Source organism: Diabrotica undecimpunctata, chromosome 9, assembly GCF_040954645.1.
Source record: "Diabrotica undecimpunctata isolate CICGRU chromosome 9, icDiaUnde3, whole genome shotgun sequence".
Taxonomy (NCBI): Eukaryota; Metazoa; Arthropoda; class Insecta; order Coleoptera; family Chrysomelidae; genus Diabrotica; species Diabrotica undecimpunctata.
Window position 1 is genome coordinate 81,727,686 of NC_092811.1, and position 16,217 is coordinate 81,743,902.

General features: G+C 34.9%; 1 protein-coding gene across 1 annotated transcript in view; it reads right to left on the reverse strand.

The window, feature by feature from the left end:
• Window positions 1-1,685: 1,685 nt before the first annotated feature.
• The window catches only part of Ccz1 (vacuolar fusion protein CCZ1), a 33,123-nt gene continuing 18,591 nt past the window's right edge, over window positions 1,686-16,217 (reverse strand). Inside the window, exons 7-8 of the mRNA XM_072543038.1 lie at window positions 9,341-9,742; window positions 1,686-1,960 (exon numbers count right to left, since the gene is read on the reverse strand). Of these exons, the coding sequence (XP_072399139.1) occupies window positions 1,902-1,960; window positions 9,341-9,742 (461 nt within the window). The 3' untranslated portion in view covers window positions 1,686-1,901. The remainder of the gene's footprint in view (window positions 1,961-9,340; window positions 9,743-16,217) is intronic.

Consider the following 16,217-nt stretch of genomic DNA (forward strand, 5'->3'; position numbering starts at 1 on the left):
GTATGTCAGATAATCGATTTTCTACGATCATGTAATTTTAAGATGATCGACGTTTCAGAAACTGGTCACTGGTTAACAGTTGATCAAATCTAACAGCTCGATTAGATGATCGGAGATTTGAATAACGTTTCGGAAACCGGCTGTTAGTCTATTACGCTTGCAAAAATTTTTAAACCACCTTTGCCAGGCTTTCCTTCCTTAAACTGGGTAGTAAGGTGGTTTTCTTGTACATAGGTTTTAACTATTGCTTGTATCTCTGGTTTAGTAAGAGCAAACCTCCATTTTGCCATAATTTTTATTTTATCACTTAAGTTTTTTTCAATTTCTTTGGTTAGAGAAGTTTTTCTTCCCTGTTTACCAAGTACACAAGTACGTCTTCTCGAAAGAGCAGATTTGTTAATTTTAAACTGTGTAGCTGCACTTCTAAGAGATAAAGTGCCATCCTCTATTAGCTTTAGGGCTGTTTCCATGTCCTTTTTGTCGTAGGAGCGCTTTTTGGGAACGTAAACCTTAGGCATTATTCTTAAAGGTATAAAAACTCCGTCTTGTTTTTTAACTGGCACGTGTCTCGTTTTTAAACTTGGTGGTATCTCGTTTTTGCACCTGTTATTTACGAAGTGCTAGCTTGCCAACGAGTGAAGATAGACTAAACTCGTTACGGAATATCATAGCCACCTGTGCTATTTTAGAAATCCAATACTTGCCGAGTCTTTAGGATCTCGTACAGCAGCGCAACAGGAAAAGTTCGTATATACAATTTAAAAGTTTTTTTTTAAGCAAAATGCACAGTCAGATCCGATAGTTTTTTCTCATGTTTGTGTTTACGTTTATTTATTATTCATTACATATTTCAATTGTATATTTATGTGGAAGTAATTTGAAACGTATTTTTTATAAGGTTATTGTTTTTTTGCATTAGGAAAAATTGAATGCCTTGTTTTTGACCGAAATTTCGGCTGTCTCATTTTTGCACCACTTGACCCTACTTTTAAATCCCTGGTTAAAATTTTTTTCTTTACAGTTTCGTAGCATTCAGTATTTCTTGTTTTTTTTTTGGTCAAACTGTTATATTTTGAGTATCATATTCATCTTAATACCCATCCCAAGAGCTTCCGTTAAAGAGCAACAAGGTCTTCGTATTATTCTTGTTATTAGGCTTATTATCGCCTAAAATCATCTTTGTGACAATCTCAAGTTAAGAAGTAAAAAGTCATTTGCAAATAATAAAAAATAGATAATTGATTATCATCTAAAAGTTTACAAAAAAAATTACTTCTTGTGAACATTTTGGGTCAGGTGATTTAACTGTTTTAAGCACGGAACTCCTCAATTATAGTCACACTATATAGCTTTCCTTACCTATAAACGCTGACAACACTCAGCTACAAAAAACTGCATAACAGCACGCATAATATTTTTGACTGAATTTCGAAGAAGTCCCCCATAAACTGAGCAAACGTCATTCCACTGAATAATCCAAGTACATGGAATTTGGTGAAAGATATTTGCCAATTAATCAGATTTTAAAAACGTTTGTTTTTATCTATAGTAAGGTGCAAGATGTCAATATAATCAGTTAACACTCAGTGGTTGTGATACTGTCGATATCTCAGCGTTGCTCGCTTGAACAGGAAATCAGCTAGATTGTTGATATTAAGAATATAAACTTGTCTAGATTTTTAATTTATAGATATTTTATTTAACAATAACTTACATAATCTACATGATAGTTTACAATTTTGTATACAAACTATATGAGATGTTTATGTATTATTTTAATTAATATATTAAAACCAATAACTGGACTGGTTTATATGTTTATTATATTTATATAAGAAAACATTAGAATATATTCTGTTCTTAAATATTCAACCTTATATTTACTTATATATACAAATCGATCACACTTGTGTAAAGAAGATGCCTTTTAATTCTGTATCGCATAGTCGTCGAACTTCCTCTGAAATGAAAATATTGGTTAGTTTTACTATTTGAGTCATTACTTTAATTTAAACCTTGAATTTCGTTGTCTTTACATAGATGTATAGTAATCATTTACCTGAACCTACTCTAATCGTCATCTTACTGATTTGTTAAACTATTTTGATAATTAAGTGTTTCAAATACTAAACATATTTAACACTAAAAGAAAAAATTGGAAAGATAGGACAGTTATATTACATCATGTTTAAACATTGCTTGATTTTTTAATCCAATCGAACAAACTATAAAAAAAAAAAATTTAGTACCATTAAGCGATGCACTGCGATTTATTCGAATAGTACTGCTAATAATAGCTTAGCTTATCCAACGTTTTGCCATCGTAGAGGACAATACTAATTATCAAATTAAGGACTTTGAACGAGAAGAGAGATGACTGGTGTAGGTCTTTCACCGTATCACTGCTAAATAAATTTCATTGAATCGATACGGGTACACTTAAAGGCAGAAATACCCAGAAATAATACATTTAAACTGAAAATTGTTTGAGAGTTACGTAAAAAATATTTAAAACAAGTAACAAGTGAAGACTGCAAAAAATATATTGATCAAGCGCTTAAAGAATAATAACTAATGTGGACACTGGACAATAGCATAAAAAATTTCAAAAGAGTATAATAATAAATGTAAATATTCCAATTCTATAAACTGTATACTATAAACTATAAACTGATATGCTTATAACAAATTTATCCTTATTGTTTGTAAAGCTCGGCATGCCATGTAGACCTAGTGCTAGGTTAGCATTTACTCCAATTTTATATTTACAAAATATTACACGTACAAATGTTATGTTCACCGTTTTTCCAGTACTTCTTTTACTAGTTTTCTCCTGATTCCTGGTTACAGTGTTTTATTTTTCCGACCTGTTAGTTTCAGTATTTTTAAATTTGTCTTCACACTCTGTATCCATCTTTTGCGTTTGGCGCTTTTTTCAGATAAGTTTCCTATTTAGCACCATTTATTTCATTATATATCTTCCGGTTCCCCAGGAAGAAATGACCGAGGAGAAACATTACTAGGATTCCTACTCCAGCATAATTTATTCAACATGAAGAGCTTCTATCACAAGAAGATGCCCAGAAGATAGACCTGGGAAAGTCCAAACGGTAGAACAAGGAACGAAATCGACTACATCATAAGTGACAAAAAAACAAATAATTAAAGATGTAACAGTACTCAACAAGTTCACCACAAGCAGTGACCACAGAATGATATGAGCGAAAGTCCAAATCAACATAAAAAGAGAAAGAAACATAATGATTAAAAATAAATCTCATGGTATCTGGACACCCCCATTAGATATCAACCAATATCAGGCACATATCAATAATAAGCTACTACTGCCTGAAACCTCCGAGAACGATCTTAACGACTTGAATAATTGCATCATAAACGGCTTACAAGAAAGTCACCGAGTGCACTGTCCCAAAATAAAATCAGATAGTAAATTAAGTTCATATACTAAAACGATGCCGGATCAAAAAAGACAAATGAGAAGTGATAAGATTGTAGACACTCTAAGAGAAATGAATAAAACTTTTTTTCGAAGGCAATCAGGAGAGATTTAAGGGAATTTAAAACCGATAATATTAAACGTACCATACAGCAAAATAGCCTAAAAGTACTACGTAGAAAGCTAACGAACGGGAAATGCGAAATTCATAAATTAAGAAACAAGCAAAATGAAATATTATCACGTAGAGACGAGTTAATACAGGTCGTCGAAGAGTTTTACGAGGAATTATATGGAAGTAGACGAGAAGATCAAACAGGAATAAAACATCCATTTCAAGGTAGATGAAATTAGAAAACCGTTAAGAAAAATGAAAAATAACAAAGCCCCTGGAGAGGATGGAATTATAATGGAAGCTATCGTAAATGGAGGAGATATGCTATTAAATAAATTAAGGAAACTGTTTAATCCGTGTTTGCAGCAGAGAGAGGTGCCCAAAAAATGGAATAATGCTATAACCATCCTTTTGCATAAAAAAGGGGATAGAACGGACCTAGAAAATTATAGACCTATTAGCCTGTTAAACCACATATACAAGCTCTTCACTAGGTTAATGACATCAAGATTGGAGAAAAAATTAAATTTCTACCAACCGAGAGAGTAGGCAGGATTCCGATCAAATTATGGTATCAATGATCACCGCCATACAGTAAAGACACTCATTGAAAAATCTATAGAATACAACAAACCTCTTGTCCTCACTTTCATAGATTTTCATAAAGAGTTCGACAATCAAAATAGACAGACTCATAGAAGCAATGAATGACAGCAGGATTGACCATAGGTATAGTGAACTTATTTACAATATTTACAAAAATGCCACTATGACTGTTAGGATACACGATAAAAACCGACCAATAAATAACATTAGAGTATGCCTTTAAGATGGTCAATTGGGACAACAGAGGAGTAACAATAGACGGCGAAAAGCTTAACCATCTCCGTTTCGCAGATGACACTGTCCTTATCACAGATAATTTAGGAGAAGCCACAGATATGTTTAATGAATTGGACTTTGCATGTTCGAACGTGGGCCTCAGAATGAACTTGACCAACCCAATAACCGTTTAACTATCTAAGACAACGTGGTAGCACTGGTGGAGAAATATACGTATTTGGGTCATGAAATAAGAATCAGCAGGGATAACCAAACATGCGAAATCCAAAGACGAATGACTTTAGCATGGGCAGCCTTAGGAAAACTGCGAGACACACTTAGGGCCAACATATCAATTAGCCTGAAATGAAAAGTATTAAAGTTGACCAATGCGTATTACCGGTCATGACTTATGGGGCGGAAACTATAACTCTAACCAAGACTCATTTTGGCTTTACAACCCTGTGTGGGTCCTAGCCTCCCCAAGAATTTTTCTCCAGTCGTCCCTATCCATCGCCTTCCTCCGCCAAGCACGTATTTCCATATTTCTCATGTCTTCATCGATGTTATCTAGGAATCTTGTTCTGGGTCTTCCTCTTCTTCTTTGACCAATAGATCTATCAAGGAGCGTTTTTCTAGCTGGGTCGGTTTGCTCCATCCGCATAACATGGCCTACCCACCTCAGACGTCCTATCTTTATGTGTTTTACGATATCTGGTTCCTGGTATATCCTATAGAGTTCGAAGTTGTATCGTCTTCTCCAGACACCATTTTCATTTACCGCTCCATAGATGCGCCTTAGTATTTTTCTTTCGAAACATCCTAACATGTTTTCATTGCTTTTTGTTAAAGTCCAGGTTTCTGAACCATATGTTAGGACTGGGCGTATTATTGTTTTGTAGAGTTTTACTTTTGTATTTCTTGATATAACTGTAGATTTAAAAAGGAGATTAAGCTAACCAAGACTACGGCTTCGAAATTGAGAGTGGCACAGAGATCTGATCCAAAATGGACGGCTGAATACACACTCACCAACACGTCTGGCCAGCGCGGTGTTTTAAGGCTAATAACCTCCCCAAAATGATGGCGAATTCTAAAACGATAGGAATAAGTCCCCAGGTGGCTAGATCATACAGTATTGGCAAGTCCCACTCCTTTATAAAAAAGGACAGCTTCATGGAATCTGGGGGAAGCAAGAAATCGCTAAAAACAACAAACTTGAATATAGCAACACTCAATGTAAGGTCCTTAAACAGAGATGAAAAAATCTATGAGCTAGAAGAAGAAATAAAGGACCTAAAGTGGGACATAATTGGTCTCGCAGAGGTAAAAAGGAAAGGTGAGGAGCGCATAACATTGCAATCAGGTAACATCTTGTATTACAAAGGGCACAAAGAACAAAGTCTAAACGGCGTTGGATTTCTGGTTTCTAAGAAACATGCTAATAAAATAGAACAATATGTGGGAATCTCAGAAAGAATTGCAATGATTGTGATGAATATAAACGAGAAAATCACCCTAAAAATCATTCAAGTGTACGCCCCAACTTCAACACACCCCGATGAAGAGATAGATGAGTTCTACGAGAAAATAATAGAAACCAACACGAACTATCACAGCACTTACACACTTATAATAGGAGATTTCAACGCTAAGATTGGACAACGACTAGAAGAAAGCGAAAACTATATTGGTGAATTCAGCTATGGTGTTAGAAATGAGAGAGGAGAAACCCTGGTTAACTTCCTACATAGCAACAAATATTTCGTAATGAACACATTTTATAAGAAAAAACCGCAAAGAAAGTGGACGTGGTTATCACCAGACGGAAAAACAAGGAACGAAATCGATTACATCATGTGTAACAAGAAAGGTATCGTAGACGATGTAACAGTAATAAATAATGTCTCTCTGGGTAGTGATCACAGAATGGTTAGAGCTAAACTAATGATTAAGTATAGCAAACGTAGAATTAACTTTAATAACACGATACAAATAGACACAGAAAAGCTAAAAGTCGATAAAGCAAAATATGCTAGCAAATTAAAAACCGCCCAAGCACTGAATCTAGAACAACTCAGCGTTAATAAAATTAACTCAGTTATAACAAAAGAACTATTGAATGCTAGCTCAGAAGTAGCAACCCGCCATAACAACAAAAAATCCAAAATAAGTGCAGAATCGAAGAATATGCTGAAACAACGAAAAGAGCTCCTGTCACTAAACAAAAGAGATACCACAGAATACAAAGAACTTAATCGAGCCATACGAAAACAGATAAAAGACGATATTAAAAAACATCAACAAGAACATGTAGAAAGAGTGATAGAGAAAAATCAAAGTCTGAAATATACCAAACCGAAATTAGGAAAGAAAAATATTATAACTATGAAAAATCAACAAGGCCAACTAGAAACAAGCAAAGCTCAGATATCAAACATAGTTGAAAACTTCTATACTGAGTTATACCGCTCAAGAAACGATCCCCCCGACTCTTCAAAGCAAAATCTGAAAAGACAAATAACAAACGTAAATTCTGAAGTAATGCCCGAAATAAGCGAAGTAGAAATAGAAAATCCAATTAAAGAATTGAAAAGAAATAAAGCACCGGGTAGTGATGGAATTCTGGCAGAAATGTTGAAAGAAGGAGGAGAAGAAGTCATCAGGTACCTAAAAATACTTTTTAATAAATGCCTATTTGTAGGAAACATACCAAGGGAATGGAATACTGCTAACACAATATTAATACACAAAAAAGGGGACAATACAGATCTGAAAAATTATCGTCCAATACCACTACTATCACAACTTTATGAAACATTCACAAAAATAATTACAAATAGATTGACAACAAAGTTCGATGTATATCAACCAGTAGAGCAAGCCGGATTTAGAAAAGGGTTCAGTACATGTGACCATCTTCACACACTAAAGGTCCTAATAGAAAAAGTTAACGAATACAATTTACCAATCTGTTTAGCATTTTTAGACTACGAGAAAGCTTTTGACAGCATAGAATCATGGGCTATTGAGGAAGCACTGGTCAACAGCAGAATAGATTCTAGATATAGGATATTAATACATAATATATACCAACACGCTGAAATGGTAGTCACGATGGATAACGGAATGAAAACGAGGCCAATAAAAATCAACCGAGGAGTAAGACAGGGAGACACCATATCTCCAAAACTATTTACTGCCGCACTTGAAGACATCTTTAAATCACTAAATTGGGAAACGAAGGGACTGTCGATAAACGGAAAGTATTTAAACCATCTAAGATATGCAGATGACGTAGTACTAATAGCCGACAGCTGGAAAGAACTGAAGACGATGATCGATGAGCTTCATACGGAATCCATAAAAAAAAGGACTGAAAATGAATCTGAGTAAAACTAAGCTAATGTCGAATAAAGACGATCAACCGACGATAACCATCCAAGGAACAAAAGTGGAACATGTAGAAGAATACATATATCTGGGTCAGAATATCAAGGTAAACAAAGAAAACCAAACTACCGAAATAAGCAGACGAGTAAGAATGGGATGGGCCGCATTTGGAAAACTCTCATACATACTGAAAGACAAAAAGATACCCCAAAACCTTCGAACCAAAGTGTTCGATTCCTGTATCCTTCCCGTTCTCACTTACGGAGCTCAAACCTGGACATTCACAAAAAAGAACATGGACAAGATTCGAAAAACTCAGCGAGCCATGGAACGACAGATGCTTGGTATCTCACTAATAGATCGGCAAACGAACGAAGCAATCCGGAACAAAACAAAAATAAAGGACGCCGCCAAACAAGCAGCTAAATTAAAATGGAAATGGGCTGGACACAACGAACGTCTCGAAGATGGTAGATGGAACAAAGAAGTCGGAAACTGGCGACCGTATGATGCGAAGAGACCAAGAGGAAGACCTCAAATGCGCTGGAGCGACGATATGAAAAGAGTCGCAGGACCAATGTGGAAACGCCTAGCACAGAACAGGGATGAATGGCGAGAAATGGGAGAGGGCTTTATTTGACAATTCGGATAGAAAAAGGGCTAAAAAAAAAAAAAAACAGAGAATGGAACGGAATGGACGAGCGAAATTACAAATTGGAAGACCACCTACACGTTGGCGTGACGACATCAGGCGTATCACCAAAAATTGGCAACAAAGAGCCCAAGCTATCGTAAAGAACGGAGGAGTTTAAGGGGGCCTACGTCCAGTAGATAGAGCAGTGGACGTGATAAATGAAGGCTGGATGGTGATAATGTCATTATATTGTTTTCCATCCTTTCCACATATGCCAACCATCTTATTCTCTGAGCTTTTATGTACTGCAGCTATATGTATATTATGTATATAGTTATTTCTCTATTTGCTCTTCTTCTACATCCTTCCGAAGTATTTACACCTTTCGTGGCTTTTGTAAAAAGATATGTAACTGTAGATTATTTCTTTCGTTTTTCTCTGGATAGACCTTGACTCCATTAATCTTCTGATCGTTCCATATTTCCGATTTCCCTTAGCATTCTAGCTTTAATTTTTCCTCCTCTTTACAACCATCTGCAATTTTTACCCCATTTTGCTTCTAGTTCTTGGTTAGTTATTATATCCACGTTCATGCATTGTTTTGTTTAGCGTTCACAAAATAGTAATTATTTTATGTTGTCAAACGCACTTTGAACTTTCTCTATCCTTAATCTGATTTCACATGTGTATTTATATTAACATCCTTACTATTTTTTCACATTTTGCATTAAACTGTAATTCCAAATTTTCCGTGTTTTCCTTGTCTTGTCGTATGTCTCTTTATTTAAAACAGGTTAAAAGTGTCTTCTACATATTTTCATAAGTTCTCCTTTTTCTTTTCAGATTGCCCTGTTCATCTTCGATGTATATCTATTTGAGCTGACCTTAACACTAAAATAAATTTGTAAATAATACTCACCACTTATATCAATTAAACTGGCATTTTTCTGTTGCAAGGCTATATAAAACTCCCGATTATTAGACAATTTCATCACAACCCAATAATCATTCATAGTCTTTACTATTGTTTCACCCGATGATCCTAAAAATGGAATATTTGCTTTCATCTCAGCAGCAATCCGCATGGACTCCTTCGGACATGATAAATTCCCACTTTGTTTGTTGTCTAAATGTACTGTACTTTTATATGCTAAATTAAGTTTGTTAAAGTAAATAAACCTTGGGGCAGTCTCGGGTAGATTTGAAGGTGTTATAACTTGCTTGGAGCAGTACTCTGCGATATCCGACACGATGGAAATAAGTTTGGAATTAATGAATTCGTCTAGTTCTTTAAAAAGATCCACAGTCAACTCTGCATCACCTACAAACAAACAATTTTATATAAGATAAATTTAATTTGAAGAGATTTTTGTATATGCCCAACGAGCAATGAAAACTTTTTATATACTTTTCCCAGTTCGTTCAACTAATAATAATTATAATGTACATATTTAACTTAATTATGTATTGACTTTTTTCAGTGGTTGAACCACGAATCCATGTAACCTCTTAATCAATGTAATTAAGACCGTTTTTAGGATAAATTTACAATATAGTATATAAATATCCATTGTAAGCTTTTGTATACAATATAGTATATAAATATCCATTGTAACAGTACGTTTTAAAGAAATACTGCTCGTCATTAAGTAATTAAATATTTTTACTATTACACTAACCATTAATTTAAAAAGAATCAGTAAAACCCAATCCAAATCAAGTCCAGGACTCTCCTTGACGACTGCTAAAAAAGGTGGAAAGATACGAGGTTGGTTTTTTTTTAGTTTTGCATATGACCGCTTAGAGGATGCCACCAATAAAACCTTCCGACACAAATGCAAGTTCAACCTTTTATTGACATAAATCGAGAGTTTCATTCAGATACGGAGAGGATTATCCCAACAGCAATGTATCGCTGAAATGGTTTCTGTGTTTGGGAATGAAGCGTCACACCAGTCAACTATTTCCCGCTGGTATTGCAAATTTCAACGTGGTTTCTTCAGTCTCAGTGACGAATCTAGGCCAGGTTCACCCAAACCAGTAGTCACACAGCAAAACAGTGATGCGGTTACTCAGCTCATCAATAATGACCGCCGTGTAACATGCCGGGAGATAGAGGCATCTTTGGGCATTTCAAAGACCTCGACGCAAAAGATCCTACATGAAGAGCTGGGTTTTATGAAGTTGGTTTCCCGTTGGATCCCTCATTTGGTCACAAAAGAGCAAAAAGCGGTTCGCGTCAATTGGTATCGAAAAACATTGGAACGGTTCAACAAAGAAAGCTCAAACAACGTTTATAGTATTATTAGTGGCGATGAATCTTGGATTTACTCCTACGAACCGGAAAATAAACGTCAATCCGTTGTGTAGGTGTTTCACGATGAGGAAAAACCAATAAAATCCGTTCTTGAAGTGTGTCAAAGAAAATGGTCTCAACTTGTTTGTCAAAATCTGGTCATGTGACAATTGGTTTAGAAGATCAAAGAAAGGTTACTTCTGATTGGTATATAATCGTTTGTTTACCAGAAGTTATCGCGAAACTCCGACAAAGCAATACACAACGGCGAATCAGCCTACATCACAAAAATGCAAGTGCTCACACTGCTCAAAACACAATAGAGTTTTGGAGCATAAAACCATCGAATTGTTAAACCATCCACCGTATACCTCCGACCTAAGTCCCAACGACTTTTTCACGTTCCCAAAGATCAAGAATTTAATGCGTGGGCTGCGATTACAGTCGCCAGAAGAAGCCATCGATGCCTTTAAAACAGCGATTTTTCAGGTGTCAACTGAAGACTGGAATAACTATTTTACCAATTGGTTTGAACGTATGCAAAAGTGACTCGATCTTGATGGGACATTTTAAAAAGCAATAAAGTACCTTAAGTCTAAATATATTTTTTCTTTATGGCTATATGTAAAACTAAAAAGACAATTCGTAATCCTCCCATTGACAAGAATTCTATACATGAAAAAATAGAACTAAGCTCTTTATTGTCTATTATACTTTCTCTTCAAATATATTTAAAGTTCAACTACAGGAGTTCACTAATCACCTTCGTGATTATACCTATATTTCGTCAATTACTTTTTGTTCCTTTATTTCACAGATTGCGTTGAGTCAATCAACGATTAATATGTATACTTTAAAGTTAACTAATCAGCGCGACTGAGGGCTGGTGAGAAGTAATTAAATTTTACTTTTTCGTCTGGGAATTTAAGTAGTATTATAATATTAATGTTAGAATTTTATATAAGTCACGTCGAATTTGTACCTTCTCAAACATAACAGGTCTATTTAATTAATATAACAATGTAACCAATATCAACTTTTGTTCCAGAAGAATTAAAAAAGAAGCAGACTCATAACAAGGCTTTTTAATTTATATATTGTATACTCGTACATTTCATATTATACCAGCACCTTGGAAATACGTTTGAGTTTTCTGGAAACCATTCCATTATTGACTAGAAAGATATTTTATCCATTCTCCTGCCTATTCTGTTTAAAAAAAAATCCTACAGTTTTGACTGTTGGTACATAGATTCCTCGTGAAACTCTCAAAAAGTCTATTGAATTTGAGGTAAACTGGTTTTCTTCTTTTGTTATATTCTTCTACTTTTCCTTTTGTTCAATAAGAACTTCTAGTCTTTAAACTTCGTACAGGTTACCTCGTGGTACAGGAAGGACCGTATTGAATTTGGGGTCAATAGATCTTCTTCTCCCCATATTCTAATGCTATTTCTTTTCCTTGAAGGAAATGTCCTAGAAGCTTAAAACTTTGTAAATGAGTACCTCTTGAAAAACACTTCTCCTTCTCATATTTTATTTAGAATATCATTTTTTTTTATTGAAAATGGCTAGTAACTTAGTACATCGGTTACTTTAGGTGTTAATTTTAGGAATTGCTTTAGATATTTTCGTTCCTTTAAAAAAGTGCTCAGATTTTCTGTTAACCTTAAAAACTGTATAATTCAAAAGAAAATTTAGGTCAAAATGGGAAAAGGTGTATTTTTTCAAAAACGAGATAGTGTGTAAAATTTTTATTAAAAATCAGTTAAGTACCTTCAGCATGTCACATGCCATCGTCAGAGCTTCGTCTTATAGGAGGAAATAAACCATAGAAAAGTAATTGTCAACACAAAATACATTAAAAGGCCAAAGTCTTTGTTATAGGGACTAAAACCTTTTAAAATTTGAAAAATCATATTTGGGAGTACTTAGTAAACGAATGGCTGCCTGATTCAACTAAGTGATTGTATTGTGTATTTTTGTCTCGTTTATACTCACATAATTGTAATTCTTTTATTGTTATATTTCTATATTTATGAATTATCAAATGTTTACTCCAATTGTAATTGGATTCTTCGACATTCCGTTACATTGGTTTATTAAGTAATTGCATCATTAAAAAAAAACTCCGGGAGTGACCGAGAAGAGCGACCATTCGATTCGATTTTTTTTGAATTTTGTTTTATTTCATATTATTCAATTTTGGTTTATTAAGAAATACGCATTTACTACTCCAAGTACTTTGTGGTCGCGCGATCTGTCGTTACACTGCGTTTCATTTTTTTTTTATTTTTCCACGTCTCGGCGGGATCCATTGCATCGATCAATCATTCCGTTTCCAAAAAGTATTGATTTCTTTAATTTGTCAATTTGTATAGCAGCATAGTAGTAGATATAGTGTTTATATCTAAGCATTAATTGATATAAACTAAACGTGAAGCCAACTTTAAACGGTGTCAATTGAACACTATAATTTATTTTAAGTATATTTCTCGTATTTTCTATATATCTCGTATTTTCCACGGTTTCATTTAGAGAGCGTAGTCTATAGTTACTATCATAATATAATCAATAAATCTGGCCTTATTTGACTGTAACTGTATCAAATCAATTAAGATGAAAGGTCACGGTTTGTCCTTGTACAAATACGGTTTGACAGTACATGGCACATCTTCATGTATTTTTGCATTGAAATCATCTACTTCTATGAAACGATGACTAAGTATATTATAATAATTAGTGAAATATTTCTCTCTATGTCATAAATAAAAATTAATTCAAAGGTTCCTATTAATTTGATTAACGAACACCTACCCATGCCAATCGTTACTTGCATACTATCTCCCATCATACACCTTCACAAATGAATTCAGTCATCAAAACCAGTCGCCATTTTCAAGCTCGAATGCGCATTCTTACCTTCACGTTGTTTGACTTGATTTAGAATTCTATAAATTCTCGTAGATACTTTAAGTCAAATCACAGCAAATAGTAACAACGTCATTGAGCAACATATTTTCATTCCCTCAAGTTCTTAAGTCACGATATTCTTCGTCTTCCCACATTTCGCTTTCCTCAAATTTTGCCTTGCATAATAAGCTGGAATAATGAGTATCTTTGCCTTTTCATAACATGGCCTCAGTACTAAGTTTTCTTCTTTTGATAGTCAATATTATTTCATCTTCATTTCCTGTTCTTCTAGTAACTTCTGCGTTTGACATACTTTGGGTCAACGATATTCGTAGGATTCTTGTGTAATATCAAAATTCAAAAGCGGCCAACTTATTTAGATGCAGTTGTTTTAATGCCCATGCTTCCAAGCCATAAAGAAGAGTAGTGAATACGTAACACCGAAGCATTCTTAGGCGTAATCCTAACCTTATATCCCGACAAAAAAGAAACTTTTTAAGTTTACCGAATGATGCACGTGCTATTTCAATATGTGTTTTAATTTCTTTGGTTTGGTCTTCATTTGATGGTATCCATGTTCTTAAGTATTTCTAGGTATCCCCACTCTCAATTACAGTATCCTCAACAATTATTTGGATGTTTGCATCTGCTGATTTAGTCATGATCATACATTTAGTTTTTTTAAATTCATCCTTAGTCCGTATTCATGACAGCATTCATTAAGTAGTTGCATTACGTTCTGTAAACCATTGTTGTTATCCGTCATTATCACTGTATTGTCTACAAAAAGGAAGTTATTCAAAACTTCTATTATTCAAAACTTCTATATTGATAGATATACCTTCTATTGAATCCGAGAGCCGCTTCACTGTAGACAATGAAGAGTAGTGCTGACAGCAGGCAATCCTGGCGGACTCCTCTCTGTATTTTGATATCTCGGGTATTCTAGTTATCAACTCTTACCTTAGCAGATTCCAATATAGATTAGATATAATTTTCATATTACGACTATCAATATTTTTGCTTTTTAATATTTCCACAAGCTTTTTATGTTGAACCTTCATTTTACTAGGACTCTCAACTGGAAAACCGACATTCAAGATACCCTTGACAGGGTGAGAAGGAGGTTTAAACTCCTGCCAGTGCTAGCCGGCAAATTGGGCAAGACGTCATCTAAAACTTTATTGCACACCTATAAAACTTTCATTAGACCTATCATCGAATACAAGGCATGCATATACACCTCTCTTAAGACCTACGGAATCAATGCCATCATGGCTACCGAAAGAAAAATCCTCAGATTCTGCATGAGGCGGAGCAGGCTATACCCATCAGCACACATACACACTGGCAAACATAACACCTATTAAGGATAGAATCCTATCTCTCAGCAGGAGGTATGTCCTTCGAACCATCACAGACTCGAACAACCGAGCAAAGCAAATATTAAAGACACCTTGCAATCGCCGAGGGCAAATACTCACCAGGCTTCCTCAAAAAAAATTTCCGTTCCCTCCAGCTAAACTTCTCCACAACACTGAAAATGAACTCCCTGATGAGTATTTTGAAATCTTAGAATCAACCCCCATCAAATATCGCAGCTAACTACTGCACGCAAAAAATGCTGATTGTATGGCTGGTAACCCCTGAAGTACATCCTTTGACATGTTTGGCACAACTCACCTAAATTTCTCTTGTGCGCTTCTTAACACTTCGTCCACACAAACACGCCACCTTCTGAACCCCAGCTCCTTAGTAGTCCACTACTTCTCCACACATAACATCATTTATCACGTTTTATCATACCTCCATTACTCCGAAAAAAAAAAAGTACCCCTTCCTTGAAGAAGCGAAAAGCTTAAACAAGGTTAAAACTCTGGAACCAAGGTTGAACCTTATCAAATTCCTTTTCAAAATTTACAAAACATAAGTACATGTCCTATGTAAACAGCTGAAGAGGAACAAAGCACCCGGACCAGGAGATATACCCGGAGAATTGTTTAAGTACGGAACGAACAAATTGTACGAATGTCTTCGAAAACTTTTTCAAGAATGCATAAACACAAGCGAAATCCCTACGGAATGGAAGATATCATACCTCAGCACTATACATAAAAAGGGCGATAAAAATAATTGTAAAAATTATCGAGGAATAGCTGTAACCGGATCTATGAGTCGAATATATGGAAAGGTGTTAAAGAACCGAATCGAGAGAGAATACTTAGATTATGAAGCCGAAGAACAAGCAGGATTTCGTACGGGTCGATCCACTATTGACCACATTTTCTCCTTAACCCAGATAATAGAAAAAAAGATGGCAAGGAATCAAGAGATTCATATGTTGTTCGTCGACCTACGGAAAGCCTACGACAGCGTTCCACTGAAGAAGCTGTGGCAATCAATGGAAAGCACGAATATTAATATAGAATTAATAAAAGCCGTCAAAGTGCTATACAACCAACCAATAACAAAGATAAAAGCAGGGACACAAATAACAACAGGATTTATAACATCAAAAGGATTAAAGCAAGGATGTTGCTTGTCTTCCACTTTATTTAAAATATACCTCGAAAATGCTTTAAAAAGATGG